Source organism: Engystomops pustulosus, chromosome 4, assembly GCF_040894005.1.
Source record: "Engystomops pustulosus chromosome 4, aEngPut4.maternal, whole genome shotgun sequence".
NCBI classification, from domain to species: Eukaryota; Metazoa; Chordata; class Amphibia; order Anura; family Leptodactylidae; genus Engystomops; species Engystomops pustulosus.
Genome location: NC_092414.1, coordinates 160,071,875 through 160,099,077, shown reverse-complemented (window position 1 = coordinate 160,099,077; position 27,203 = coordinate 160,071,875). Strand labels below are relative to the sequence as shown.

The following is a 27,203-nucleotide window of genomic DNA, read 5'->3' as shown; positions in this document are numbered from 1 at the left end:
AACATGATGCCTCACTGCATTATAAATGCCCCCAATTAACCTGTTTTAAGGCAAACGCATATGTAGATAATGCGCTACTATGTGCCTGTAAAATCTGGATACTGTTGAAGCTCATAAAATCAAGTGACTAGTAAGAGATGGGCTTATGGCTCAGTTCAATATGCTATAAGCTGTGGTGTCAGACTTCAGGGTTCAATTCCCCCCTCAGACATATGATTAAAATTGCTGTAAACATTTACAGACATCTCATATAAGGTGTCCAAATTTTGGATGAAGAAAGAAGTGTTGAAAGCTATTATGAGCAATTCTAATATGGCTTACATTAGGATTTGATTTTGTTAAATGGCCTGTATATGACAGCAACCTTTTTTCTGTCTTCGTGCTGTTTTTTTTTTTTTGGAAGATGGTATTCTTTGATCTGTGCCTTCACATAAAAGTCTACATGAAAAATATTGATGCCACAGGTCATCCTAATGAGGTCTGTACTTGATATTTAATAATAATACTAATAATCCCTTTATTTATATAGTGCACACATATTACACAGAGCTTGCCAGATCAGTCCCTGTCCCCAACAGGGCTAACAATCTAATCAACCCACTAACAGTAGTATGTTTTGGAGTGTGGGAGGAAACTGGAGGACCAGAAAGGAACCCACACAAACACAGTGAGAACATACAAACTCTTTGCAGGTGTTGACCCTGGGACTTAAACCCAGGTCCCCAGCACTGCAAGGCTGTAATGCTAACCACTGAGCCACCGTGCTGCTCTACTATAGTTAACGCAAGCATATGAATATTCGAGGGGTCGGGACAAGCAAGTGACATTATTTGCTAGCGTTTTAAGAAGATCTGCAAAAATGGATGACACACAAACCTTTTTTCCAGACATAGGGCTAAGAAACAGATTACACAATGATGACACACTGACCGCAAATGCTGACCATGAATCTGTCACTCACAGCCCAAGTGCACATTTGTGTTCAGGTAGCTTAAGTGCGGGGATAGCAGATTTCTTAGCCAAGTACAGGAAACAAAAACTCTCCCTCATCTTTACATCCATGTTGTTTATATCTGGCCTTGCTCATGTCCAAAAAGCTTTAATAGTAACTAAACCTTTGACGCAATTGTTTTTACTGTTGAAAATGAATAGTTCAGGTGCAATATAATATTATATATGACAATGTAAGAAGATGAGTGTATCCAATGACTGTAAGAAGTTTAGTCCAGATGTATATTTATAAAAGAAATATTAAAGCATTGAAAGTGATTGTGGGCCGCATTTGATGAAGTTATCCAAAACACATCTACTGCATTTGTCTACTTTATGGGCAACTGGGAACAAAAATTGGGAAATATAGATTAGTAGGACCAGGAAGATGGGCCAGCACAGGGATATCCTGCACCTGAACACTAGCTATAGCCTGCACCCGTTTTTGGCTCAGATTATAGTGCAATTATATGCAAGACAGGAGCATTCTAATCAAGAAACCGGAAAGTAAAATATTCTTTTAGAGTGATCCAGCTGTCACTAATGGTGAGCACCTAAGGCTTTGTTCACAAACAGCATTTGAATTGCATTTTGAAATGCAATTCAAAGTCTGCGAGAGGGCTTGACCTGATCGTATATGAGTTTCCACTGAAAGCTTGCGATTGGCGAGTACAACGTTTCAATGGGAACACATATGCGATCAAGCAAAGCCCTCCCTGCAGCCTTTGAATTGAATTGCATTAAAATACTGTGTGTGAACACAGCCTAAAGGGGGTCTACCTGCTCCTAAATCACCCCAAATCAGCATCATTTAGGGCGCGGTCACACGGTGCATTTTGGTTGCGATTTCATTGTGTTTTGAAATGCATGTTTACATTTTGTTAACACGTAGTTAATGCATGTGTTAACATCACATTTACACTGTGTTTTGTAAACGCAAATGTTAATAGTATTGTAATTAGGCAAATCACCTCTGCTCAGCGGTTGTAATGTGTTTCAAAATGCAATGATAACAAAACTAAAACGCACCGTGTTATGGCTACGTCATAAGCTATCAAGATATAGCTCTACCGTCTTATCGTTTAGAGAAATGTCAATATTAATCTTATGCAAATGAGCATATAAAGAGAAATAAATGTGCAAGAAGGTATGGCCATCACTAATCAGTCAGTGGTGATATTCACGTACACATCATAGCTGTATTCATAGCTGATCATTTAATGGTAATATCGGGTTCCATCGTGGAAAATCAGCGATATTTCTCTCTCGCAGGAACATATTCCTGAAGTTCAAGGATCTTTGACACTGTACTTGACATATGTATAGGGGCTGCACCCAGCAAAACTATGACAAAAACATAAATGTCATCCCATTTACTATACACTGCAAGGATCTACTCCATAAGTTGACATTGGTGGCGGGTCTGTATGTATGTCCTGTGTAGATGTCTACCACATGGCAGACCTAATTATTGTTTATAATTAATGGCTTATTGTCACATCCATATGATTTCTCTTTATGCTTCCATGTGCCGTCAATTTTGTACAGGTTTTCCTCAGGAAGATGTGGCATGAATACAACTACAAGAGTTATATTGGAACATATCCATAAATTTGTCTTCACCTGGAAAGTCAAGTGTGAACTGGATGAAGAAATCAGATTGTTTGTTATGTGCATTCCTCCCAACATTTGTGGAGGTGGAAGAGAGACAAATTGACGCTGCACACATAGCACAATGCATTTTTTTTACCCCTCCCGTGCCTCACCCCTTATGCCGCCCACATACAGTATAATTCCCCCCTCATTGCTCCCGCTTCACATAGCAGCAGAGGCACATAGATCGATCACTTAGGCCCCTTTTCACATGAGTTGTAAGGCTGGATATCTCTATATATTCCTGAGCAGAGGGGTGTACAGGCAGTGCCCGGGTTACATACAAGATAGGGTCTGTAGGTTTGTTCTTAAGTTGAATTTGTATGTAAGTCGGAACTGTATATTTTATCATTGTAATCCCAGCCAGAACTTTTTTGGTCTCTGTGACAAAATGTTAGGTTGTCATAAGAAGCAGGATTACCAATAAAGCTTCATTACAGACACCTGTGATAACTGTTACAGCTGATTATTGTAGCCTAGGACTAAAGCACAATAAATTACCAACATCCAGAGGTCCGTTTGTAACTAGGGGGCGTATGTAAGTCAAGTGTTCTTAAGTAGGGGACCGCCTGTATATATATATATCTATATATTCATGGGGGAAGGGGTGTTGTGTATATATGTACGTATTCCTTGGGGGGGGGGGCTGTGTATATATTTATATATTCCTGAGGGGGTGCTGGTTTCCCGGTGATGGTTGCCGATTGCATGTGTTTGCTTCGAAACGCATGCTATCATCTGAGAGCACCACTGGGGGCTGTATACTGGGCAGCAGTATACACTCACCAGCCACTTTATTAGGTACACCTGTCCGACTGCTTGTTAACACTTAATTTCTAATCAGCCAATCACATGGCGACAACTCAGTGCATTTAGGCATGTAGACATGGTCAAGACAATCTCCTGCAGTTCAAACCGAGCATCAGTGTGGGGAAGAAAGGTGATTTGATGCCTTTGAACGTGGCATGGTTGTTGGTGCCAGAAGGGCTGGTCTGAGAAACTGCTGATCTACTGGGATTTTCACGCACAACCATCTCTAGGGTTTACAGAGAATGGTCCGAAAAAGAAAAAACATCCAGTGAGCGGCAGTTCTGTGAGCGGAAATGCCTTGTTGATGCCAGAGGTCAGAGGAGAATGGGCAGACTGGTTCGAGCTGATAGAAAGGCAACAGTGACTCAAATCGTCACCTGTTACAACCAAGGTAGGCAGAAGAGCATCTCTGAACGCACAGTACATCGAACTTTGAGGCAGATGGGCTACAGCAGCAGAAGACCACACCGGGTGCCGCTCCTTTCAGCTAAGAACAGGAAACTGAGGCTACAATTTGCATAAGCTCATCGAAATTGGACAGTAGAAGATTGGAAAAACGTTCCCTGGTCTGATGAGTCTCGATTTCTGCTGCGACATTCGGATGGTAGGGTCAGAATTTGGCGTCAACAGCATGAAAGCATGGATCCATCCTGCCTTGTATCAACGGTTCAGGCTGGTGGTGGTGGTGTCATGGTGTGGGGAATATTTTCTTGGCACTCTTTGGGCCCCTTGGTATCAATTGAGCATCGTTGCAACGCCACAGCCTACCTGAGTATTGTTGCTGACCATGTCCATCCCTTTATGACCACAATGTACCCAACATCTGATGGCTACTTCCAGCAGGATAATGCGTCATGTCATAAAGCTGGAATCATCTCAGACTGGTTTCTTGAACATGACAATGAGTTCACTGTACTCAAATGGCCTCCACAGTCACCAGATCTCAATCCAATAGAGCATCTTTGGGATGTGGTGGAACGGGAGATTCGCATCATGGATGTGCAGCCGACAAATCTGCGGCAGCTGTGTGATGCCATCATGTCAATATGGACCAAAATCTCTGAGGAATGCTTCCAGCACCTTGTTGAATCTATGCCACGAAGAATTGAGGCAGTTCTGAAGGTCCTACCGTTACTAGCATGGTGTACCTAATAAAGTGGCCGGTGAGTGTATATTTATTACTGGGGGGGGGGGGGGGGGGCTGTATATATAACTCACAACATTTACTTTATTTAAAAAAAACCCTGTGTGTAGGGCCCTCACCACCCCTAATCCGGCCCTGCACAGTGTTATTAGTGAGTGGCATTAGAGATACCGTTGTGTGCGCTGCTTCCCCATTATAACCTCTTGTCCTTGAATCCATCTTTTTTCCTGCTGCATCTCTTTAAAATTCCCCGGCTTTTCTCACCTGTAACCATAGAAGTGCTATTTCTGCATTTCCTTTAAGGGAAAGTCATACTTTATTCATACATAAAAGCTGTACCTTAGCGTCAATGACTTGGTTGTCATAGAAACTAGAGTAAGGAAGATTCGGAATATTCCTTATATAGATTTACACAAACTCATTCTTCTTTGTGATTTTTCTCAATATCTCTCCTTATAGCCACATGAATTGACAGGGTTGTGTCTGTACCACGGAGTGAATATACCTATACAGGGTTAATGAAAGATCAGACATACAGCAATATTTTTTTAGATATTAACCCCTCCTAGGGGAATGTCCTCTAATCCAGTCTATTCATCCAGTTATCACACTCTCAGTGTATTGCAAGAAGAAACGGATGTCCTTGTTCACACTAGTGATGTGGCAGATTCATCGCATGACACAATACCTCACTCACTTCTATTACAGAGTACGAGATTCCCCCATGTTGCCCATATATCTTAGGAGAAACTATGGCATCTATAATGGTGGCTCCATATGGAACAAGTACATAGCACAGGACACGACTTCTGTGGAGGTGGCGCTCACCATAGACATGCTTGTGAGCTTCAGTGTTATCAGAGTAGATGAAATATTAGGAATATTTATGGTAGCAGTTTTAATGGCCAGATCAGCTCAACATGCAAAAAGATTTACACTTCACCATTTTGGAGGCCTAACTTTTCCAACTGTTGTCATTTGTCTATCCATGGATAGGTGAAAGGGACACGGTTGCAAGATGTTACCCTATTAAAACTAATGGCACCCTCATATGGGGCAAGACATTTCCCTTTCATGGTGTCCTATTTTATGCAAAGTCTCACCTTCAAAGTTATTTGCAAATGAGGATAGAAGGGTCACTTACCGAGGTATCCATGTTTCTTTTATGTTTTATTACAGATTGGCCACTTTACTTCTTGTTTTTTGTAAGGTGTGTGTAAGTGTGAGGGGCAGGATGGCATTTACCAATATACATCTATTAACCCCTTACCGAGATGTGACTTATTAGTACATTACACATCGGCTGAGGGTGTATGGCGAGGGCTCATGAGCTTAGCACTCCCCATACAAGGTGGGCGTTTGCTGCATATTGCAGCAAATACCCACGGTATTAACCCTTCAATTGCCACCCCACGCGCAACGTCATCGGGGAGCAGCAATCTGTTACCATGACAGCCTCGGTTCATACAAAGACCTGAGGATATTGGATTTTAGTGCTTCTATAACAATGTGTGATTTGCGCACACACACACATATATATATATATATATATATATATATGTATATATATATATATATACACACACACACACATATATACATATATTACACTTCTGGATGTTGGTTAGTTACTGTACTTTAGTCCTAGGCTACAATAAAAAGCTGTAACAGTTATCACAGGTGTAATTAAGGTCTGTAATTAAGTTTTACTGTTAATCCTGGTTCTTATGACAACCCAACATTGTTAAAATCCAATTGTCACAGAGACCAAAACAATTTTGCCTGCGTTTACAATGATAAAATATACAGTTCCGACTTACATACAAATTCAACTTAAGAATAACCCTACAGAACCTATCCTGTACGTAACCCTGTACTGTATGGCAGTATATGATAGGATCATTTAGAAAATCTAGGGTTAAAGTACCACAGGAGGTCTGAAGAATAGTAAAAAAAAAATCATAAACATGTTAGGTATTGCCGTGTCCCAAAATGTCCGATCCATCAAAATATAAGAACGGTTATTCCCGGCGTTTAACCCCCTAAAGTAAAATAGCGTGCAAAGTCGGAAATGACACTTTTTTGCCAATTTGCAACATATAAAATTTTTTATAAAAAGTGATCAAAAAGGGCTCACAGTCCTCAAAAAGGTAGCATTGAAAAAGTAATCTCATCTCGCAAAAAAAATTAGAGCACACACACACAACTCTAAACCACATCGAAGTATGAAGTATGAAAAAGTTATTAGCGCAAGAAGATGGCAAAATTAATATTTTTTTTTTGTACAGGAGGTTTTAATTTTTGTAAATGTTTGCAAACATTATAAAATCTACGAACATTTAGCATTCCAGTGATTGTACCGACCCAACGAGTATATGAGACGCGTCATTTTGGGTGCACAATGATGGGCGTAAAAAAACAAGCCCACAAGAAAATGGCACAAATAAAGTTTTTCACCTATTTCACTGCATTTTGGAATTTTTTTTCCCCGCTTCCCAGTACACGGCATGGAATAATAAATACAGTCGCAATGAAGTGTAATTTGTTACACAGAAAACAAGCCATCACACAGCTCTGTGCATGGAAAAAAAGGAATAGTTTTTTTTTAAGGTGGGGAGTGAAAAATGTAAAACAAAAAAGGGCCAGGTTGTTAAGGGGATAAAAGTTCTTCTTCACTTTCCTGATATGTAAAGTGAAGCCTCCTGTCTATTACCTCATCAGACAGACATTCCTGTCCATAAAATGGCTGCAGATGGAGGGTCATGTGATCTAAAAATGTCCATGAGCAATCGCCCTGTCAGGACCTTTCTATTCATGAATACAGTCACATCCTGCCCCCCACACATCACAAAAAATTAGGTAAAGTGGTCAACCCCTTTAAAGAGGAGAACCTCATATTTCTGATCACATCAGATAGTTGGTTCTGTGGACTATCTGCAGTTTATTCTTCAGCTCACCAGAACCTCAATCTTGGGGCAATATGAAAGATGTACTGTAGGGACATACGGGCATCTAAAGTGAAACTCCCCCTCCATACATGGCCAAAAAAGGGAGGCACTGTTTTTCCATTATCTCACCATGGAAAACTTACGGTATTTGCGGATTTCCTTCTCAGAAATCACTGTATGGCCATAAACGCAAAATCTCCATGAGGAGTTTTGTTTCTTTCCTGATCTATACCTTTGGCCTCATGCCGTAGCCCGGTCAGCATACAGCAGGGTGCAGGAGGGAGTAGAGGCGATCGCTTCTCATCCTTCTCCTCCCTATTCAAAGACGATCGACTGCTCAATAATTTTGGTCCGCTGTCGCCCGGCACGGTCACTGTGTGCTCACTGCACGGTGAGCGGGTGCCATAGATGTCTATGGGGGCTGTGACGCATCTGCAGGAGGCCTTACTTTTAGCCATTTTTTAAAAAATATCTGCTGAATTGTTACTTGATTCTGGCACACATTGCACCATATAAGTAGGGTACACGGAAACTTCCAAATTTCTTATGCATTTTCAAACGAATCAAGGTACACACGCATTTTATTAACATTAAGTATGATCAATGTGCACTAAAGTAGAACATGTCCTGGTTCAGATAATATAGGAGTGGTCCAGTAGAATCTATGGTCGATGAGAATCTGGAAAAATGGATGCCACACAGTAAATGAACCATGAAATTACTCTATTTCAGGGCTGAGCTGCTTTTGTGACAGGGGGACATGTGAATGTTATGATTTGTTAAGTGCTACGGAATTTGATGGCACTGTATACAAAGATTATTATTATAATGTAGCCTAAGGCATCTTCCAGCCATGCACGGAGGCCAGTCCTAGAAATGATTATAGTGGGTGGGCTCTGTATAGATTTTGCATTGGGGCACAGCACACCTCTTGTTATTATTTTGTTTGCGTCTCTCTATACATTTGGATTGGTTTCTGACTGTCCACTCAGCACTTGTCTAACTTTAAGTGTGTGGTAACAAATCTCCTACATATTAAAAATGGGGATCTTCTAAACTGGTCCGAAAGAGAGTCATAATGTTACATTATCAGACAGAAATGAATAAGAATAAAAAATACCAACAGTTGACAATTCATAAAATATACACTTTATTGTAACTGGTGCTTATTGTGAATGTCTTATTTAATCTGTGAAGGTACATACCTTTCCAAACTGGAGTAAAGGAATACCCTTGCAAAAGAAAATAGAGAAGCTATAAAATGTTTAAATATATTTTACCCCCCCCCCCTTCCATCTTTGCTGTGGAATGCATTGTAGAAATATTGTAGAAAATAAGGCAGACTCCTGATAGGGAACCAAACTGCAAAATGTGGGGGAGGAGAGGGCATTCACCGCCCTCTCCCCCTATGTGCCAGTGGACCCGCCAACACATTGCATAGCAACTCCTGGCGCCCACTGGCATCGCAGGGTAAAATCAACAGAAAGGGCCATCACCAAATTAGTCTAATTTTTTGTCCCTCTTGTGGCACAGAATCCGCTGCGTCATCCTCCAGGAAATAAATCAAAGCTTTCACCATCCACGTGAGTTGTACAGTGCAATACAAAGATGGGATGTGGTAATATTCAGGGATTATGAAAATAAAAGCTTCAGGTCTAGTAATAGTAATGAGTAGGAATCATGAGAATCTGTAATGCATCTAGAGTTGGCTTTGGCTTTTTGGTTTGTTTGTTTTTTTGTCATTTTTTTTTTAATAAATTCATAGAAAATATTGAACATCTAATAAAATAAATAAAACATTTTAATCATAGATGCTAATGATCAAGTTCTGTGTTCTTTTATACAATTTGCTACTAAACAGCCTTGAGGCAGCTCCCTATCAGTAGTGTGCAGAGGTGAATGATTGCCCCTTCCGTGATATTAAAAAATAGAACAGATCTATTTCTCAGAGATCAAAAACTCCTTCATAAAGAGTGCATTTAATGTGTTGATTGTTACAACTATAAGTGCTTTAAAAAAAAAGCAGAGTGTTCTCTTAAAAGCCGTGAGACACCGAAGATGATTTTCCTTCACTTGCAGGTTTGAGTCTGTGGTTTTTGTTTCTGAGCAAATCCCTCGAAGACATCTTCTATCCAAGGAATCTTCAAGGTTTTCATACAGATATGAAGAAAATTAACCGATATATTGTGTAGAACCCGTCAGTACAGATATTGCAGCAATCCAGTGTAATTAACTTGTGAGATAAGTTAATGCAAAAGGCTTATTTTTTTTTTTTTCAATATATATTTTATATCAAAGTTTACTGCAGGGTACTGGAGGTATCTTTTGACCTGACAATCCTTGTTACATGAACATCCTGTAGGATGAAGAAGTAGGTTCTGGCAAACCATGAGTGAACCAAAACTAACTGGATCCCTTATCAGGGAGGGTTTCAGTGGCTGAGAGGTGGTGATGGCTGCCGGTATCTGCTATTCAGGGGGCGGTCGGAGCGATTTCAACTGTCTTTCATCTAGTGATTTCCAATATTTGAAATTGTTATCCATGTGTTGCATTAAATTCGGCAAGTCGGCAAATGCTGAAATATAAAACATATATATAGGGTATTACAAAATTCTGTTTTCTTTTTTTAAGGAACCATGGGGGAGTTTTATCAGAAATGTCTGAGAGCAAAACTGTTCTAGTTGCTCATGGCAACCAATCTGAGCTCAGAAAATGCTATGGGAAAATAAAGCGGAGCTCAGATTGAGAGGAAAACTGTTCTAGTTGCTCATGGCAACCAATCTGAGCTCAGAAAATGCTATGGGAAAATAAAGCGGAGCTCAGATTGAGAGGAAAACTGTTCTAGTTGATCATGGCAAACCATACACTTCTGATGAATCTCTCCCCATGGTTTACAGATATGGACGTCAAACATGTACAACATGAGGTCATTGTTCAAACTGAAGATATTAACTAAAGTGTATTCTGCATTATGATTCACAAACAGTTCTGCTTCCCATTAAAATGCAGTTTGTACACTGAAATCTTAGTGATTCCTGGTGTGCGGCCTGGAATTACCCTCCCCACCCCGCCCTTGAGCCAGCTCCATATAAAATGGGGGTGGAGGGGCATGAAGGGGCCGTACCCTGCGGTGGCGTGGACAGACACAGGGCGTTCTTCCTCCATGACGATGCACTAGCTATACCCTCCGATAGGAGCCAATGCAGAATATAGTGCATTTTTATGCCAGACAGGAGCCTAGGAGGACAAGGTTAACATCACACCCTGAAGCACCATGTGTGCCTGAAAAATCCCCCAAAATGAGTCGATCACAGATGACACATGGTCATTAAAGGACACATGGGAAATTTCTGAGTGATACTAAAAGTCCATGTGCATATTAATCTATGTCAGGCTATGAATACTGCTCGGTAAATAAGATGTCCAGTTTTAAAGGGAACCTGTAACCAGGATTTTCACTGCTTAACATCACCGGCAGGTTAGGTATAAAATCTCTCTTTACCTTTTCTGTTAAAAGTTGTCAAATCACTTACAAATAAGCTAAAAAGAGTCACTTTTTGCCTCCGGTCGAAAGGCTGAAGGGGAAGGTCACATAAGACCTCTTAATTGTGCCCTCCACAGCACCTAGAGCAATGCTTCAGTTGTTATTTTAAAGATGAGAATTTCAGCTTTCATTACAAACCAGGATTCTGTGCTGTAGGACAAGAGTTATGGGCAGTTAAAGACATAGTGCAGAATACAAGCTACAGATAAATATCCTATTCCCAACTATGTATTTAACTGCCTGTATCTCCGGTTTTCATAGCAAATAGAACCACAAGCCGATGTTTTTTTTTTTAACATGGTTCTAGATGTTATAGAGCCCAATATAGCTTTTTCAGCAAATTTGAAGCGATTTTCCTCTTTGGAAGTTAACAAGTTATATTTAACATAAAAGAAGGAAAAAAGGGACATTTCATACCATTTCATACGTACTGGCAAAAAATCTGGTGACAGGTGTAAGTACACTAGCTCAACCTCCCCACTATAAAAATGTGTCCTAACGGTGGCCCTGCTGTAGGGATTCATAGGACTAGGATCTCTTTATAGCAATACCGTCTAGAGTATACAAGGCTTTAAAGGAACTGTCCGAGATTAGAAAAAATGCTACTTTTTAGACTATTTATACCATTCTTCTACCCCATATATATATAAAAATACAAAGGTTAAATCTTACCATCCCATGCATCAAACATGTCAGTGATGAAATAATCCACAAATGAGATCTGAGACTTGGGAATACTACACGTATTCCTGTCAAACACAGGCATTACCACAGGCAAACCTTGCCGCTTCTCTTCATCTGTCTAGAGAATGGAAAAATAATTCAAGAGAAAAAAATATGTAAAATTTAGTTATAAAGCAATGTTCTACATTACATAAAAAAACTGTGCTAAGTGTCAATTTTCCAATGTTTCTTGATGTGATAACAAGAGCACTAGCAGATGAAGGGTGAAGGGTTTTGCCCCTTAACATGATTTATCTTCCATCACAGGATATGGGATAAACATCTTCAGAAGCAATACAGGGTAATCCTGACACGATTGGAGTAGAAGACATTTATCCCTTATGCTGTGGCTAAAACTTATTTAAAGGGGTTGACCAGTTTCAGCAAATAATTTATATAATTTATTTTCTGAAAGTGGATAAGCCCTTTAACTTGAAGTGACTATTACTACAGGCAGTCCCCGGGTTACATACAAGATAGGGTCTGTAGGTTTGTTCTTAAGTTGAATTTGGATGCAAGTCGGAACTGTATATTTTATTATTGTAATCCCAGCCAGAACTATCTTGCTCTCTGTGACAATTGGATATTAAAAATGTTGGGTTGTCATAAGAACCAGGATTAACACTAAAGCTTCATTACAGACACCTGTGATAACTGATATAGCTGTTTATTGTAGCCTAGGACTAAAGTACAATAAATTACCAATATCCAGAGGTCTGTTTGTAACTAGGGGTCGTATGTAAGTCGAGTGTTCTGAAGTAGGGGACCGCCTGTATACACCTGCTGACACTGCAAATTGTTGTATGTTTACAGTCCTTGTGCAAAGTTCCTTCTTACCTGTGCAAAGTACTCTTCTGATATTCTGCCAGCCCACTCAATGCATTGCTCCAACGCTCGGCAAGGATTGGAGATATCTGCACACTTAATAAGCATCCTCTTTATGAGTATTCGATTTTCTGGAGATGTCAGTATGTTTTTGACAGACTCATCATCACTGATGTTTCCCTAAATTAAAAAAAAAAAGAAACCGAGGTAAATTTATGGACACCAAGAAATCCATGAAAGACGATGGAAAGACTTTAAATGTTTTAGGGAGGTGACCAGTAAAGCTGGGAAGTGGATCTCAAGGTGCGAGAGGACAAAATAACTGATGCATGTATAAAGGTGGGATAAAGAAAGGAGGCGAGGAGCTTCCTCAGTAACTGGAAGAGTGAATAGGGTGAAGTACCAGAGGGAGGACAATAAATAGGTACATTGGGAATGGAGAATTATTTCTTAAAAGTTGTAACCACGTCCTCTGCATCAACCTCTGTGGTTTGGGGTTAGTAATGTATCAAAGAGTCATTTAAGATTATTATTGAGGAGAGTAGATTAACCATTGACCGGTTTGCCGATGTAAAGGCCATATACCATATTTTTCAGAATATAAGACACTTTAAGCAAGAAAAAGAGATTTGGTGAAATACTTTGTTAGTGCTGCACTGCTCTGCTCTCTCCCTGCCATGACTATTACTGCAGGACCTAGAATGATCACATGCTTCCAGCATCACTGAAAGGTCCTTAAAGGAAACCTACCACTTAAAAGTGGTAGGTTTATACACATATACATGGCACCAGCTCAGGGTGAGCTGGTGCCAGAGCATATTTTTGTTAAGGGAACAAAGCCCCTATCTTAGAATTATAAGTTATATTAACTTATAACTCGGCGCACCATGCACGCGCCGGATTCTGAAGTAAAGGAGAGCCAGTGACGTCACCGAGCTCTCTGGCACACGCGCGCCTGCACAACTTAGCACGGGGAAACAGGCCGTGCTAAAATGCGCAGGCGCGCGTGTGCCGGAGAGCTCGGTGACGTCACCGGGGTGGAAAATGCATTGGTCACAGCCCCCCCCCCCCAGTATATAGCCAGCCACCACCCTGTAGTATACAGCCAGCCCCCTGTAGCATATAGCCTGCCAGCCCCCTGTAGCATACAGTGCTCCTGCCCCCTGTAGTTAAAAAAAAAAAAAAATAAATTAACACTGTACTCAACATTACGACGCGGAGAGGAGCTCCAGAGGACCTGAAGACCCAGTAGACCCGAGTACAAGCCGAGTAAGGGGTTTTCAGCACAAATTTTTGTGCTGAAAAAACTCTGCTTATACTCGAGTATATACGGTAATTAGAATTTGAAAAAATATGTAAATTGGGTTCAGGGACTACTGTATCACAGTAGCCCCTTCCTGCTCAGTCTTCCTATAATTACACCCTCCCCTTCTGCTGCCCGAGAGTGGGTGATGCAAGCTGACTCTCCAGAATTCACATGAAGCAGTCGGCTGCGTAATGTGAATACCGACCACACGATGCACTGGAATGAAGAAGAGCTGTGAGAGTTAATGAATGTAACAATGATGTGTGTGCTGTGCTTGTGTGTGACCAATTATTTCACTTCATACATAAATACATTTCTAGAAGCACTTATGGCTGTAACTACTGTGGAATATTTTATAGAACAGTAACAGTCTCACCCCATTCTCCTCCAGCGCAGCTAATGGTTTATTGATGCTGTTGACAAACTTGTTGACATGTTCAAAGTGCTTCGTCATTTCTGTTGCTAAAACCATGTCGATAATCGCTTGCCGCAAAGTGCGGTATTCATTTCTGTACAGGTAACAGAAAATAAAGCAGATCAATGCACAAAATATATTAGATACATACTGTTAAATTACATCAACAAAGCAACATACAGAGAATACACATTATACATGTCACATTTAGCTATGGGCCCCCTGGGCAATGTACATGGCTGGGTGGAGAGGGAGAGGCTCCTAATCCCCCCTCTCTGTAGGAAGCAGAGCGGGCGTGCTGCAAATAAGGCCAAATAAAGGCGGTCCCCTACTAAAGAACACCCGACTTACAGATGACCCCTAGTTACAAACAGACCTCTGGATATTAGTAATTTACTGTACTTTAGCCTTAGGCTACAATAATCAGTTATAACAGGTGCCTGTAATGAAGCTTTATTGTTAATCCTGGTTCTTATGACAATCCAACATTTTTCAAATCCAATCATGAGAGACCCAAAAAATTCTGGCTAGAGCTACAATTATAGAGTATACAGTTCCAACTTACATACAAATTTAACTTAAGAACAAACCTACAGACCCTATCTTGTACGTAACCCGGGGACTGCCTGTATAGGACCTGACGTACATTATGTGGTGTGGCCACCCGGCTTGGTCGTACAGCAGACACACAGTGGGAGGGATTAATTAAAACAAATTAAGAAAAATCCCCCCCCCCCCCACACCGTCGCTCCAGCGCCCAGATCCTCTAAGAGACTTTGTCCTGCTATAGTCTCCATCGGTTTGCTGTTCACTGTTCACACCCATGCCCCTTCCCCTGACATGCCCAAAATGGTGTGTGGGTCGGAGAAGCAAGGAAAGAAGTTGACAGGGAGGAGGGGATTGATGTGCCTCCTAGACCAGAAAACTAAATGATTCACCTTGAGTTTACACTGGGACCCTGTGAACAAGTTTAATAGACATCACAGCCCCCAATACGGTTGTGTGAATGGAACCTTAGACACTTGTATAATTAGAAATTCCCTTATACAGTCCTGTATGCTGATACATTGTTGCAAACCCTAGGCAGTTAAATCGTGGCCCCTCTGCCAGGATCGGATCTTCTTTTAGCTTCTTATTTGATTTTTTTTTTTTTTAATCATTTTAAAATTATGCAAAGGGGCCTGAGGGGCTTTGGGATCCATAGGTTTTAAAGTAGCCTGGAGCCCCTTATATTATTCTTTATAATTTTTAAGGCATTTTATTCTTAGAAAAAAGGGGCCTATGAATCTTAAACGAGAGTGGATCCTGCCAAAAGGGGGCACACACCAGTATGTCACTGTGCTTGGTTTACAATCCTTCATCCTAGTGGTAGATGTTCTTTAATATATTAATTAGGCCCCTTTCACACGAACATATGTTTTTTTCACTCACATATTTCAGTAAAGTGTTTGGCCGGAGGAGAGGCATTGAAATGGAATATAAGAGGGATATAGTCCCTTTACCAAATGGATCATTTAGGCAGACGTTAAGTGTAGTAATTGATTAAGCCTAAAGTGTTCCGAAGGGGGGGGGGGGACACACACCTCAAATTTAACAATGATTTCATTAACAGATAGAAGTGTTCCCCCAGACGTCAGGTGCCTAACGTGGTAAATACCTTTTGCCACCCACCATCTGAACACCCCTGGTTCCAACCCCAAAGGGGGAAAGAGGGCTATTAAATAAAGATAGTAACGGAGAAGGATTGGATTGGAGCTTTTGCTGGAATCGCATGGATCGCTAGCATTTTAAAGAGTGTGACGAGAATAATGTGGCTTGCAAGGAGGTAGGCATGGGACCTGTCATCCAGAACAGACTTGGCAATTATACGGGATGGAGCATCTGGGATTCAAGAGAAATCCACCTGGGGGCATTTTTAAAAGTAGCCATAGTGGCAAATTTAGCAATTTGGGCTGCTTCGTAGTATAGGGCAAAATAAGGAAACGACAGGCCACCTAGCCGTTTGTTCCTGCACATGGTGGAGCGTGCTATGTGTGGGCGTTTGTTGTTATCAACTTTGGAGATGTGAGAATGAATGAGTTTAAATGTTTTTACTGGAATGGGAAATTATCTAAAATAGGTTACCATTTTAATTGTGTGGATCCAATCCAGCCAGGAAAGGGAAGGTTTGGATCAATTATCTGTTTTGAATCGTTGTATAAAAGGGGCATAATTCCAGAGAAACAATGTTGATTTGTGAGTAATTGAACGTATTCCTAGATAAGTGATAAAAAGGGAATTGTATTTTGAAGAAAAAAAGAATCAACTAGGGATTCCCGTGTCCTTGGAGTGATGTGGAAACATAGAGCTTCTGACTTACCATATTGACCAATAAGTCCTGATATTAAATGGAAACTATTAAGGAACTACAGCAGGTTTGGGAGGGGGGAATGGGGGCTAGTGATGGGGAAATGTAGGTCATTCGCAAAAAGGCTAACTTTGTAAGTATCATGTATTGCTTTAGGGCCTTGAACTTTTGTGGTTAGTACTAATTGCCACTGCCAGGGATTCCATGGCCAGAGCAAAAACTGCAGGTGATAGTGGACAGCCCTGACGTATTCCCCTGACAGTCTTAGTGGTGGAGGGATCCAGTTACCTTTCCATGTTTTTGAAGATATTGCACTTGTCATCTCTGGTTGTCAGCTGGAATGCCAGTGCTGCGTGGTGGCTCTCTAACACTGCCGTATCATTGTACAAAATGGCTAGTTCACTCCCAGCATTGCACAGGAATGAATTCGTTCTCCCAGGATGATCCACATCATGAACAGTGGCAGCAATTAGAGCAGCAACTTCATCAATCTGGTCCAAGCTTTGCTAAACAGTTATAAATCAGCATCAATAAAGTGAATTACAAATATTATGCATCTGTGAAAGAAAACATCACGAATAAAGCTGCTAAATACATAGACGTATATTACAATATAACGCTGATAGGAAACTGCACAAAGAGGATTTGCAGCAGCTTATACGCACTGTCTTTTTTGGAATATTACATTATTACATTTTACAGTTATGAGGATCCCATGCAGTTAGAGTTGCTCTCTGTTTACAGAATGTCTCTGTGATATCTGTAATTTCTGTTTGGGCAGGATGATACACAGCAGCAGCCTAAACAATCCAGTGCCTATTGGGCTGTGTGGGTGGATGGAGCTGTGATTGGGTTGATGCATCCAATAGTATATGAATCTGTCCATTAAAACATTACAACGCATTGAGGACATGATTACACAATGTATAAGGAAATCAACCATCAAAATCCATCAGGATAAACCAGGGACACTTACTCATAGATCCAGGTACTGTGACTGTGGTAATTTTCTAATATTTGTTATCAATGGCCTCCTTCCTTCTAAAATCCACTTTTAAAGTTATGCTAAGGAGCCTGAGGGCTCCTGGGGGTATTTCCAGAGCCACTCCCTGCTGCAGATTCACGGACTGTTACACTGTGCAGGAGTGTGCTGAAACTTCTGTAGCGAGATTACATCAGAACGAGGGAGGGGTAAGTGCACAGAAAATTCTCCCCGACTGCTTCCGGGCACCTGGCACACTGGCTACAGCGCTGGGACATAGGGAGGGGTGGGCGGAGAGTTACTGTGCCCCTTTGAACAAACAGGGGCATGGCTGCAACAGACCGCGGCATGGGAGTAAAGCTATTTTTTAAGTATTTAAGTAATGTGTTGTAATGAGACTGTGTTGCTGCATCATCTGCCATGCTTTTAAATCTTAAGATAACTGGGGCCTTTCATCTTATGTGAATAAAAAATTACCTTTAGACTCTGTGATAAATCAAGGTAATTCCTATAATACAATATAATTGCACAGGTAAAAATCCATTTTCTTACCTTTACCCTCTCTTTGCACAGGAAGTAAGCAGTGGCATGTAAGACATCGGCGGAATGTGTTGAATTATGGTATGCATTGCTTGAATGGTAGTTTGACTCAATGATGTGGAGCCAGGACCTCAAAGTAACTTCTGAGCAGTTTAGGAATGAACAAACCCCAAACCGAGCAAACATTTTAAGGCCAAGGTAAACTAAAGGTCTGCATGGAAAGAGCAAAAGGATTCATTCAGGAGATGCCAAAACAGGGCTGTGCTACAAATATGACACAATATAGAACCAGAAGCATAAATAAAGCAATACAATGTAAGGTGAGAACTAGACAGGAATGGGGATTTTGTAATATCCTAAAACATCAACAGAATTTAGCACACAGTACAAATATGCACCAACACTGGGCTAGATATCAGCTATTGCTGTCTAATTTTAGTCATTACAAACTTACAACAGGTTATCACAGCGTCTCATGCTGACTGATTTACAGGATCCAAGATGTTATCATCCGCTTTTAGTGGATAAAGAATAATAGAAAACGTCCTTGTTAAACATTTTATCCCCATATTGCTAATGTGTTGTCAATCATCTGTCAATGATCTCAATTACCATATGTAGAAATGAACCTAAAAATCTACCAATGAAAAAAAAAAGTCATACCAATATTTTCCCACACTACACATAGCACATATACTTGAGAATAACCCGAGTTTTATCAGCACAATTTCTGGCTTACCGGGGGTCAAGGGGCTGGCTAACTATATACTGGGAGTCAGGGGGCAGAGGGCAGGCTAACTATATACCAGGTGGCAGAGGGCTGGCTAACTATATACCAGGGGGCAGAGGGCTAGCTAACAATATAGTGGGGAGCAAGGGGGTGGCTAGCTATATCCTGAGGAGCAGGGGGTGGCTATATACTGGGAGGCAGGGAGCTGACTCAAGTCAATAGGTTTTCCCAGCCTTTTGTGGTAAAATGAGGTACCTTTAATATATATTTTGGATAGCTTATACTCGAGTATATACGGTACTCTATTCCCATTCTATTTTTTCCATAATAATACTATCAATCTCAAAAGATGCCTAGAAACTCTGAACCTATTTGGGATGGAGGAGGGAACATGACGTAAACCCAGGAATGCCCAGGGGCAGAAATACAAAACTACATAGCTGCTTTATTTTACAACATGCAAAGGGTCCCTAGAATATAATATGGAAAGTCATCTTAGACAAAAAAAGAAATGCTACAAAAGGAAGTAAAAATAATGCAAATATATTCAACAATAAAAACCCTTCCATATGAAACGTGTAAGTGCTCATGCGCACGACCATTGTTTCAATGAATAGCACACAGTCCACTAGGTGTCGCTGCTGCGCTAAAGTCCGCCGGAGTTCACCTGCTTCGTCCCGGTGTATGCGAGTGCTATTGTTGCGACACAATTTATTTTTTTAATTCCGCAGTTTTTCAGAATCACGCCACGCCCCCCGATTTCTGTCGCGTGAAAGCCATTTAACCCCTAAAGGATGCAGGGCTTTTTAGCTCATTTCTCGCTCTCCACCATCAAAAATCCACAAACTTTTAAATTTTTCCGTGTACAGAGCTGTGTGAGGGCTTATTTTGTGCGTGATGTTATTTATTATTCCATGCCATGTACCAAATTTCAAATGTGGGAAAATTGGAAAAAAAAGCATGTGTGTCACATGGACACAGTTTTTACGACTTTCACCTTGTGCTCCAAATAACACAGCTACTTTATTCTTTGGTTTGGTACAAACACGGTGATACCGAATTAATACAGGTTTTATTGCATTTTCAAAAATGAAACAAATGTGTGCGAAAAAATTTTTTTTGCCATGTTCTGACGCTAATCACTTTTTCATACAGAGCTGTGTTTTTGACGAAATGAGACGCAGTTTTCATTGCTACCATTTTGAGAACTGTGCAACATTTTGTAATGTAAAATGGTGTTAAAGTCGCTTTTTTCGGACATTTCAATCACCGCCCCCCAATGACATTTGAGGGAGCGACGATCCCAATAAAGATGGACGGTGGCAGACAAGAGGTTAACACCCGCGACCGCTGGTGTTAGCGATGGGTCTTTGCTCTTATATTACTTAGTGACACTTTCACGAAAGCAAGAATTAGACTCAACGGTAATTTGATTTCCTTTAGTCCACCTAGAGGATGACCCCTTCACTTCCGCAGAGACAGGAATATGAGAAGTTAAATGTCCCTCCCCTGAAACCACATGTTAGCACATACCAATAACAACCTCATAGATAAAGTATTGCAGAATATAGGGTTTGGAAAAAAATCTGGTACATCATGGTGGACTAAAGAAACTCGAATTACCGGTAAGTAGAATTCTTGCTTTCCATTGCGTCCCCAATGATGGCCCCACCTGGAAATGTACCAGATGATTAAGGATTTTTACAGAGGGACTACAGCCTGCAGAATTTTTCTACCAAAGGATGTCTCTAGAAGAAGATTGCAAATCCAAGCGACAGTGTTGGACCAGGTGGCAGCTTTGAATTTTGTTTCAGAGATGCTCCAGCTCCTTCAGCCCAGACGGTGACTATTCCTGTAATAGAATGGGCTTTTAGGTTAGACGGCACTTCCAAATTCTGAAGTGTATAGAAGTCATGGATGGTCTGTTTAATCATAAGAGCAATTGTGGTTTTAGAGGCTTTTTCAACCTTTATTTTTCCCCTGGATTTGAAGAAACAATTTTGAGTTTTTGTGGTCTCCAGATAGTAAACCACTATTCTTACATTCAGGGTGTGCCATTTAGCCTCTTCTGATGATTTACAATTTTGGCAAAAGGAGGCTAGTATATTTTTAAGTCTAATGTGACTTTGGGAAGGAAATTAAAATCAAGCATTAGTGAAATACGATCAACCGGGATTTTTAGATCTGGTTCATTAATGGATAGTGCTTGAACCTAATCTCCTAGCTGTGGTTATGCAGTGTTTTAGTGTTCTTATATTAGATGTCTCGTGAGGCTCAAAGGGTTGATTTGTGGGAGAGTTCTGGACTAAAGAGAGTTCCCAAGGTGGAGTTTTAAGTGGTATATTAGGTCTAAGTCTAGCAGATGATTTTAGGAATCTCTTAACCTATCTAAGTTCATCTAGGGAAGTGTCAAAGAAGATGCGAAGGTATAAAACCTGGACTCTCAATGTACAGGTTAATAGACCTTTAGACAAGGCCGTCTGGAGAAATTCAAAGATCTGCTGAATATTAGGAGAAGACTAGTTAGGGATCTCAGGACAAAATGCGGTAAATCTTTTCCAAATTTTTAAGTAAATAGCAGAAGTCACAGGTTTCCTACTTGCCTGTAGGGTAGCAATGACCTTATCCGAGAGTCCTTTGGCTTTCAACATCTATTTTTCAGATTCCAAGCGGACAATTGGAATATTTCTAGATTAGGGTGCAAGACGGGACCATGATGAAGAACGTCCTTCCTCCGAGGGAGGAGAATTGGATTTTATGGAGTGCTGGAAACCAGCTCTTTTTTTGCCCAAAAAATAACTACCAGAATCATCCTTATGTTTCCCCTTATTTCAAGGACTATTCAAAAAATCAGACGGGAAATTAAGCTAGATTCATGTTCCGGCTGTTGCTGGCGTCCAGGAGTTTTCATTTAGACACCACTCATGTGGAACCATCATGTTTCGACTGATGGTGGGCTTATAGGTATGCAGCAACGGTAAACCCTTCATTTAGGCCCTAAGGGCTCAGGGATTTCAAACGATATATATCCATCTAGCCTCCAATTGTAGAAGCTTCCGATCAATATTTCCCTGATGATATTTCCCAGTCTGGACCTGGTCTATCGCCCAGAAACTGCGAGTACCTTTATTTCCTCCATGATGGAGTCTCACGTACCTATAAGCCCAGTGTTTGTCTGCACACTTCTTATCCATTTATTGTACATAAAAACGCAACTGTTGATTCAATGCTGCTCTTTCCAAGGCAGATTTGAGCCTCTCCCTTTTACTTTTATTGTATCAGAACTCAAGTTGTCCCTTTAGAAGTTGGAGTTTAGGTAACTTAGAGTTCAATTGTGGGAATAATGTAGAACTTATATGCTCTTATGGTCTTTTCTAATATTTTATATAGAGGAAATATTGTTGGCCATCATGGAGTGCATGTATCCCTGTACACAGGGATGGCTCCCATGTGGAGTGCTTGTATCTTTGCACCCAAGACTTACTGCCTACTTAACTGTCTTTATAAGTACAGTATGTACTTCCTGGGCTGGCCAATATATGTGCAGAATTTACATTAAGTTTATTATCTGCCATATCGAAATATGCACACTTATAGATGAAGGGGCTCCGAGCGCTTAGAGTTATACTTACCTGCACAGTGGCTGAGTGCGATGGCATGCACACAAAATATATACCTCTCGGCATCTAAGTGCGCTGACATGAAGGCTTTGCGCAGACATGCGTGGTGAGTGCATAACTATAATTGCGGCTAAAAGCGATGTCATGCGCACTGAACACCTGCATCGGCCAGCAGCTAATTGCACTCAATACATACACTGTCAGCCGCTAAGTTAGATGTCAGGCGCATTGAACACCTGCATCGGCCAGCAGCTAATTGCACTCAATACATACACTGTCAGCCGCTAAGTTAGATGTCATGCGCACTGAACACCTGCATCGGCCAGCGGCTAAGTGCACTCAATACATACACTGTTAGCCGCTAAGTTAGATGTCATGCGCGGACCGCGCTCAGCCAAAGGTCAGCTGACCTATTGTCGTTGGATGTTCGGGTCGCTATTTCTACTCCAATGAGATGTATGAGTGACGAGATGTCACCACCAACTACAGTCATGGCCATAAGTTTTAAGAATGACACAAATATTATATTTTCACATGATCTGTTGTTTAACTTCTGAACATTCTACTAGTATATGACACATAGAAAAAGAAAGACCAGACAGATAGGAGTCATGGGACACAGTGGGGCTCATTTACTAAGGGTCCGCAGACTGGACAAATGTCGGATATTCCGACAATTTCCGATTTGCGGCGCATTTAAAAGGGTACTGAGTCGCACCCCGGACTTTGGCGTCAGCTTTAATCCGTCACAAATCAGACAAAGCATGGGATTTAACATAAAAATTGTGTTGCAAGCCAAGCACTTACATGCACCGGGAGGAAGATGGTGAACTCCAGCGGACCAAAACGGGGAAGCGACACATTCAGCAAGTCGAGCACACGATGTAAGTGAATCGTGGCACATTGCATTGTCTTCGGACAATGCAGTTTGGGGGTCTCCTCCGGACCGGGTAAGTAAATGTGTCCCAATGACTTACTCCAGCTCTGCTATCCCACCTATAACACGCAGAGTCATCTCTGCTATACCTCCCTCCCTGTTTCGTCATGGTACCAAGGATCATCAATAAAGCATCATTACAGATACCTTACAGCGGATCACTGCAGACTGGGAATAAAGTAAAACATCCAGAGAGCTTCACCAGAGGTCACATTAGGGAGAGAGGTCAGTAGGTTGGGTGTCCTTAAAGGGGTATTCCGGAAATATGAACGTCTGACACAAAAACCCATGATGATATAAATACATGAATACAACAATACTCTATGTCATTAGTCACAAAATGAAGCTTAAATAGTTTGATTTTATGATTTAAAAAATGTATGTCCTCTCTAAAGTAGGTGGAGTTATCACTAAGATGGCCGCCACTGGAAACTACAAGTTCCATGATCCTTTAGTTCTTAGTAACTCCTCCTCCCTCTTATCCTCTGCTCCCGGTGATGATATCACAGACTTTCTTGCTCTGTTACCATAGTAATGATGTGTAACTGCCATCACCACAACACTGGCTATACTGGATGCACTGCAACCAACCGACTACAGCCAAACAGTGGCCATTTTCTGTCCTATGTATGCTCTGCAAAGGACCGCGCGGAGGAAATTAACGGACTGATTAAAGGGCCAGTAGCATTTAAATTTTTCATTACAGTCTATGTCACCAGCATTTTCTGCTAAGGAGAGCAAAATTTTAAATAACAACCAATTACATATTAGCTTATATTTTGAGTACCCATTTGTTTATGAATTATGCTGATTCCTGGAATACCCCTTTAAGTTGGGAACTGCCTGTATAAGGCATCATTAATGGTATTTCCTCAGTTAGGCTCACAGTGGGGTGCCACATTCGTGAGCATTGGGTTCTCTTCTTTTATATATTTTTTAATTAACATCAGAGGATTTACAGTATAGAATCTCAAAATTCGTGGATGATACCAAGCTCTGTTAAGTAACTGATACAGAAAAGGCTTTTATATTACATAGGGTTTTGTGGAAGCTATAACTGACAGTTGCTGCCAAGTTGAGAAAAATAGGCACAGAAGGGCATGACAAAACAAAAGATGGTTACTTTCTACCAAAAACAGACCTACTCTTCTGCAGGATCTATTTATGGTATTGGTATAGCAACTAGAATAGAGTTTTCCAGGAACTGTGGAAACCGTGATTCGGGGCAGGGAAAAAAAGTTCTTGCCCTGCTCTGGCTCCTGGTTTCAGTGGCTCCCAATATGCAGGGGGTCACTGGGAGATGTCACTCGTGACAGTTTCAGCTGCTTTACTTTACATTGCCTATGCAAAAGTGTGGGAATTCTACAAATAAATTTTCCAGCATGGGACAAGAAAAACCATGCTTCTTTTTCTACCTTGTAAGGCTACATTTACACGAATGTATGGGGTATGTATACACGGCCGGCGCATATACGTCCCCCGTACAGTTCAACGGCCTTGCAGCGCCTTACGGGAGCGGTACAGTGCAGCACACGCAAATATGTCACCGTGCGCTGTGTATTCCTATGGAGAAGGGCGGGGGTGAGAAGCGCTCTCCCCCTCATTCTCTCCCCGGCGCCGATGTATGCCCGCTGTACTACGGTACGGCGGGCATACATCGTGTGTATGCAGCCCCTAAAACAGCCCCATTACCATCAAGCATGACTTTAAAGCCAAACCAGCATATCTATTCCAGAAGGAACAGATTCCCACTGTAGACAGACCTGATTGCATCTCTTCAATGCAGTGTAGCCTCTAACTCAGCTAAACCAGTTTTCTTTAATCCCACATCATATACTTGGGTTTCTTGAAAGTAATGGTTGATGATAAGGGGGCATGGCTTTATTTTTCCCATCCATGCAAATGTATTTACATATTTCCCAGAATCCCCTAGTGGAGAGTCAATGGCAGTAAGTCTCCACACGCCTGCATGGCAGACTTAATTGGCAAAGTCTATCTGACCCATGCATAAGTGTAATACTCAGTCTTAACATTCAGTTTTTGCATAGTAGGTATAGAGGAATGGGTTGCTATCATCCACTGGACTACACTGAATGTAGAATAAAGTTGCCAAGATTAATGGCTAATACATATACTTTTCTATGATCATCCAATGTTCTAAAATGTCATTTCTGCTACTCCCAGATTACGAGGAATTTATCTGTGTTCATAAAACTTGAGATTGGGGCAGAGAGATAATATAGAAGCGGTACCTTTTATGAGTGGCAGCCTCTAATTCAAAGATATCAAATTCCCAGTCCTCTTCATTCTCCATTGCTTGAGCTATCCGAGGCGGGATGTCAGTAAGGGAGAGAGATGAGATTAAATGCCCAGAAGACGGATGGACTTCTGCTTGGATAAGAAGGTAACAGAAGAGCAATGGATATTAAAGCACACACTGATAGAGCTCCCCCACACAATATAAAAGTGCATACACCAAAGAGTTCTGAACTTACGTTTTGCTGAGAGGATATACTCATTCCCTGAAAGTCTTCTTAAGCCATCCTAAAAAAACATCAAAATTAGATTATCAATTCAGTTCAGAGATGGATATGAAAGGTACAATCTTTGCTTTTCATAGTTAGTAACATTTTGTGTTTTTTGCTCCCTCTACTTACAACATATTTATTGGGTAAGTACAAATCCCTGATTGCTTGTGGTCCCAGCAATTATGAGAAGACAATATTTTAATGGAATTGCTGTATGAAGGAATAGTCATGCATCTCACTATCCACTTTCCATCATCCACAGTCATCACTTATCAGTAGCAGACCGACAAAATAGAGGTTGTGCCTTTAAAAGGCAGGTTGCCATACAAATTCCTTTAAATGGTAGCTCAGATCTCCTTCAAGTAAATGGAGCTGTCTACTTCTGGCTTTACAGAGGCAGATATCAGCGGAACTGTGAGGGTGCGGGGTATTGGATTCCTTGATCGAATACATATCTCAGAGAACGGTCAATATTTAAAATGCTGGAAAATCCCTTAAAAGACATCAGAATAGTATAACTCACATGCTCACTCCCTTTCATTGGAATGCTTTTTATTATGCGCAGGAACTGCACCATTTTTAGGAAAAGGAGTTTTTTAAAAATATGCAATTAAGGCGAAGGTGCTCAGGCTTACGTAACATGAACCCCTCTCGGCTCTGCCGTCTTTTCATTTATACACTCCCCGCACTGTCATAGTCCCGCTTGGTCCCTCCTGAAGAGCGTGCAAAAAGCTCACACATTTTCGGGGTGTGCATAAATGAAAAGACAGCTGAGGTTATGTAAACCTGAATGCCTCTGGCTAATTTACATATTTCTAAAAAACATGTTCATGCACTTAAGAAGAACAGTTCTGATACCTGTGAAAGAGGATAAGCACGTGAGTTCTACTGACGGGTTAAAGGAAATCTATCACTAGCATCCAGTAATATAAACCAAGCACAATGACATGCTGGTGTGTGCCCTTCAGTCAAGATCTGCCCTTTTAGTTTTTTACACCCTTGTTTAGCTAAAAAAAAAAAAAGTCTTTTACTATTATGCAAATTAGCCGAATGAGTGCATGCACAGGAATTGCTGAATGCCAGGGGAAGGAGGAGGCAGGCAGTAAGCCTGCCAATAGGAGTTCATAATAATACTATATTAAATATAGCCATGGTGTCCCA

The 27,203-nt window shown here is 41.1% G+C and overlaps 1 protein-coding gene across 3 annotated transcripts in view; it reads right to left on the bottom strand.

Annotated features, from left to right (window-relative positions):
* Positions 1 to 9,638: 9,638 nt before the first annotated feature.
* The window catches only part of PDE8A (phosphodiesterase 8A), a 176,042-nt gene continuing 158,477 nt past the window's right edge, over positions 9,639 to 27,203 (bottom strand). For all 3 annotated transcript variants that reach the window (XM_072148324.1, XM_072148322.1, XM_072148321.1), the window contains exons 15-22: positions 26,010 to 26,058; positions 25,767 to 25,902; positions 18,240 to 18,438; positions 16,994 to 17,211; positions 14,320 to 14,452; positions 12,650 to 12,817; positions 11,762 to 11,891; positions 9,639 to 10,120 (exon numbers count right to left, since the gene is read on the bottom strand). In XM_072148324.1, the coding sequence (XP_072004425.1) occupies positions 10,014 to 10,120; positions 11,762 to 11,891; positions 12,650 to 12,817; positions 14,320 to 14,452; positions 16,994 to 17,211; positions 18,240 to 18,438; positions 25,767 to 25,902; positions 26,010 to 26,058 (1,140 nt within the window). In that variant the 3' untranslated portion in view covers positions 9,639 to 10,013. The remainder of the gene's footprint in view (positions 10,121 to 11,761; positions 11,892 to 12,649; positions 12,818 to 14,319; positions 14,453 to 16,993; positions 17,212 to 18,239; positions 18,439 to 25,766; positions 25,903 to 26,009; positions 26,059 to 27,203) is intronic.